This window comes from Penaeus japonicus, unplaced genomic scaffold (assembly GCF_977035675.1).
Source record: "Penaeus japonicus unplaced genomic scaffold, GWHDUDI00000001_assembly GWHDUDI00000009, whole genome shotgun sequence".
Taxonomy (NCBI): domain Eukaryota; kingdom Metazoa; phylum Arthropoda; class Malacostraca; order Decapoda; family Penaeidae; genus Penaeus; species Penaeus japonicus.
This window is the reverse complement of record NW_028234411.1, coordinates 34995940-35000774: the sequence shown is the minus strand read 5'-3', so window position 1 is coordinate 35000774 and position 4835 is coordinate 34995940. Positions and strand designations below refer to the sequence as shown.

The following is a 4835-nucleotide window of genomic DNA, read 5'->3' as shown; positions in this document are numbered from 1 at the left end:
TTCTCTCTCTCTCTCTCTCTCTCTCTCTCTCTCTCTCTCTCTCTCCCTCTCTCTCTCTCTCTCTATTTTCCCTCTCTCACTCTCTCTCTCTCTCTCTCTCTCACTCTCTCTCTCACTCTCACTCTCTCTCTCACTCTCACTCTCACTCTCACTCTCACTCTCACTCTCACTCTCACTCTCACTCTCACTCTCACTCTCTCTCGCAAGCTTCATTCGTGCTGGCATGAAAGGATCCCCACATCCTCTTGCTCCTGATACCGCCAATTAAGGATTATTGATCACGCCTCGATCTCATTCTTCGTTCGAGGCGAATAAGACTCGTAGACTGTAGTTAACAAGTAGACGAGAGAGAAAGAAAAAAGAGAAAGAAAAAAGAAACCGCTTATACTTCTTCTCTTTCATTATCATAATACTGAGCCTACCTTTGTTGACGAGAGAAAACCTGTTTGTACCGGAAGGCTTACCGCACGCACGGAACACGTAGAGCCTTTTACCTTCCTCTATAAAGGTATTCCCGTTCGAGCTTAATCTCCAGATGGGAGGCCGGTAATCCCCTGTGAAAAGTCTAAGGTGGTGAGCTGCAACTCTCTAAGCCACCATAGACTAGGACTAAAAAAAATACTATTAATCAGGCAATTGGATCGACCGAGAGCGCTGGGTGTGGGAGGGAGGGTGGTGGCGAGGGGGGAGAGGGGGCTGGGTGGGACGTGGCGAGGGGCGCGTGTGCGACTCGGCAAGGCTGGAGGTCCCCCACACAGACAGCCTTCAGCTGGTGCCTGGGACGCACCCAATCCGCACGCGCGCCGTCCGCTCTCCTGCAAGCCGTCGCACGCGGGGATCTTGCTCGGCTGCTCCCACGGCCGCCCTGTGACCGTGGCCTGTAAGCCTGCAATCCACGTACAAAGCTAGCATTCGGATTCAATCGCTCTCGGTGTGGCACCGATGTGTGTGTTATCTGTGCCGGATGATATATTCATTTCTCGGATGTGTTGTTGACATTTGAATAATTGAACACTGTCGATGTCGGAATTTCGCAAGATGGCAATGATCTGTTCTCGTGGAGGCTGATTAAAGGAGAAAATACATCATTCTACACCTGTTGAAGCCTTTGCACGGAGGCCGGCTGCCAGGGGCGCTGTCGTTCCATCACTTGGTGAAATATGGAGCATCAGCTGTGACACGTGAGAACGGGGCAGCGAGGAAGGCCGAGAGAGAGACTGGTCTGCACCATACGTCATGTAGGCAGGCCAAGGTGATCTGTTTATACGCCCGCGACGCCTCATTGCGCAACGCCCACGCAAGCTGAAGGGAGGAGGAGGGTATAAAACGTCGTGTACTTATGATACATAACGCATTTGTAAACGCGGGACACGCCAAGAGGGCGAGTTCGTAGTCCGTCAAGAGAATCATCAGCGAGCATGGTTGTAACTAGGACATGTTAGTGACGTGTGTTGTGTCACGCTAGAGGAGACACGAAGATGGAGGAAAAAGGTATTCCTCGAAATAGCCAGGACGTGGAACATTCTTACAACGCCACTAACACTCGAGGCTAGATAACTCTAAGCCCTCAAGTTTGTGCATGATTAATCCGGACAACAAATGACTTCCTCGGAGGCAAGGGGCGAGAGAGAGGAGTTTGATGGGTTGATGTTATCGCTCAGTGAATCGTTCATTCTGCCTGGACGAGTGCTGAATTATGGAAAGTGAACAATGTTTGCACAGAATATCGTTCAGTGTGCTCAGTGTTTCAGGGAAGAGTAGCTTTGTTTTTAAACATCCAAGAACTACGAAAGATTTCGGCCATGAAACTGTATCGGTGTTTTCCAGTGTTTTTGATTTTTGCAACCGACACTGTATACGAAAATTGAGGTGATAAATTTTTTTTTCTTCGTGTTTTCCGGTCTCTTTTGTGAACGAAAATGAGTCCCCGACGTATTTTAAAGGAAGTGCTGTGAGACGGAAGAAAAAGAAAGAGCTAATGTCTTAAGATAATTTCTTCCTTTTGCTAATGATGGGCCTACACTAATGACTTTATGTTTCCCTGTTACATAAATTTACCCCAGGCCTTTAATTGATGGAAAATATATGTTAATTCTTTGTCGCCCGTAGCGAGTGTTGTTGTGGTATTTGAAGTATTTATATTACAGTAGAACAGTGGCGATCACCCGACCAAAGCTACGTAAATAGACCGATATCAAACAATGCAGAAAGACGATAACTGCAAATCTAGAGGCAGCGTCAACCATAAAGGTGTTTTTTACCTGGTGCTGCGCCGACCCAGAGCACTCGCGTGAGGACCTTCCTGGCTCTTGGTCTTAAAGGGACACAGGGACGCGAACGCAAGTGCCTCTGCTCGTAGAGAGGAAGGCTAGACATTCGAGTTAAGAAGCCAACGTGACGCGGCAGCCATGTACTCGCGCACGCCGTCGCCGCTGACACCTGAAGCGCAGCGGCTGGGGACGAGGGAGTACATCCGCGCGTTCGATACCGACACGCGGGTTGACGACACGGCGGAGTTCCTCGAGTGCTACTCCCTCGAGCGCGGTCACACCAACGCCAAGATCACCGTGCTCTCCGCGGGGAGGCATGGCGCTTCTGACTGCTATGAGGAGTGCGAGCTGGACGGGAGTTATTCGGAGTTCATGGAGACCCAGTGGGCCAAGGGCAGCGTCAGCGAAGTGGAGCCCATCAGCGACAGCATCCATGGCAGCGAAAGGGAGGTCAGCCACGACATCGAAAGCGACACGGATAGTGTCGTCGTCAGCGCCCCCTTACACGGGCCGACGACGGTCAGGTGCGTGTGCGTCTGCAACAAGAAGGGTTGCGAGTATGTCAACAAACCCTACGATCTGCACAGCATACGAGAGTCGCCCGCGGGCAAGATGTCCCGTCGGTACCGTTTGGTCACCTGGCTGAGGTCCTTCATCCCGCCCACGGCTCAAAGCCCGACCATAGACACGGTGGACGTCGGCTCGAGGGTGTACCCGGAGAAGAAGTCCAAGATCGTCCGGCTGTTCAGAAACCGGAGATTTCGGAGGAGCAGCACGAAGGCCCCCGAGGGCGAGGTCCCGCCCAACACGGTGGAGGGCCTCGGCAAGTCCCTCACGAGCCTCAACATGGTGAAGAAGCCCGTCTTCCCCGCCGAGATGAAGAGACTCAAGGCCTGCGACGTCTCCATCCCGAGGTCCATCGGGGTCATGATCGGGGTCACGCTCATCCTGCTGGGCGTGACCTATGACCACGGGGTCAAGCACGGCGTCGACAACCTGCTGCAGGAGTGTTGGTCGTGGCTCAGGACTAGTTACATGAACTTCGGAGACGAGTTTGTCTCTTATAATAGCTTATTCTTTAGAATAACTAACTCAGAAGTTTTAGGAGAACCATATCCAAGGTACGGTCTCAATGGTACTAAAAAAGAGAGTTCTAATATAACAAAATTCCAAGAAGCCATCAACAAGGTGGATCCCAAGTTCTTGTTCGTCTTAGAAGGTTTAAGATTATCCGTCCAGTTATTCTTCTTCAGTATAAACGATAAAGCCGAGTTAACGAGCAAGGAAGTAGTAGTTCACGAGAAAGGTCCGCTCTTTTTCCGGATATCCTTCAAGAGAACGGAAGGACTCCAGGTGGACTACGTGCCCGAGAGGTCCTCGATGACGCTCTCCACGCCTTTCCATGTGTACGATCTGATGAAGATGATAATCACTAGCAATGGTCTTCCATACTTCGGCATGCACATGAACGACTTTCACAAGACGAACCCCTCGGCGCTACTGACGATGATCATCAACAACCTCAAGAAGTTCAACGTCGACACCACCTTCCTGTCGAGTATCCAGGCTCAGATTTCCAAGGGCAGGGTCAAACGATCGCCAGAGGAACCCGACAGCACAGAAACCAGCACAGCCACGTCCACCTCCATACACGATGGAGATACAACTGAAAAGGCGAGTACGCAGAACACCTCGACCCCTTTTACACTGGACATGCCCACGCCCTCGAAACTGAGGCGCAGGGGCACAGAAGGCCCGAGCACCTCCGGCAGCAGTGTTGCCATGATCACGACGCCGAGGGCCAGTCGACTCAGAAGATCCACCGCAGAGCCCAATCAGAGCAAGAGCCCCTGGAAGTCCATCGCAGAGATCTCAAGCAAAATATTCCTGCCGCTTCCTTTGGACACGAAGAAGACGGTGCTGCTGCCGGTGCCGTTCATCGAGAAGAACCTGACTCTCCGCTACCGCCACTCCGTCGACATGCTGGGTCTTCCGGGATACCAGTTCGTGCTGGGCAACGCCATCGGCAGTGGGGGGGACTCGTCCACGCGCTCCGAGTTGTACCCGTCACTCAGTTACTCGAGGGTCAAGGACGGAGAGCGGACGGAGTCTCCCTCAAACACGCATCTTCCGCGACACAGGAACAATGACAGAAGAAAACACCTCCACAGACACTCAAAGCACCAAAACTTCCTCGATAATGACATGTTCAGGAACAGTTACAACGAGGTTCTGGGCGTTGTGGACCTCGAGCCTCTCCTCCTCGAGACCATCGGGAGGCTGCTGCTCATAGGGCGCTACGTGGAGCGTTATCCCTTCTGGCTCTCGGCTCCCCACTTCCTCTCCCTGACGGACCACATAGGCAGCGCCAATGGGACGGCGTCCGACAAGGGCACGAAGGTGAAGGTGCTGCCGCAGACGAACTCGCCGCTGAATCCCACCAACTCCAACCTCCTGCTGGGAGTGAACGGCATCTCTGCCAACGAGTCCCTCCACGGCTCGTTCATCTACTACCACCCCATCCTGGGCGTTCCCATTAATGCTTCTCTCGCCGTCCAAATAGGT

The 4835-nt window shown here is 52.6% G+C and overlaps 1 protein-coding gene across 1 annotated transcript in view; it reads left to right on the top strand.

Annotated features, from left to right (window-relative positions):
* Nucleotides 1-772: 772 nt before the first annotated feature.
* LOC122256981 (uncharacterized) overlaps nucleotides 773-4835 on the top strand; it is a 64261-nt gene continuing 60198 nt past the window's right edge. The window contains exon 1 of the mRNA XM_043021983.2: nucleotides 773-4835. This exon is cut by the window's right edge and continues 779 nt beyond it. Coding sequence (XP_042877917.2) covers nucleotides 2409-4835 — 2427 coding nt within the window. The 5' untranslated portion in view covers nucleotides 773-2408.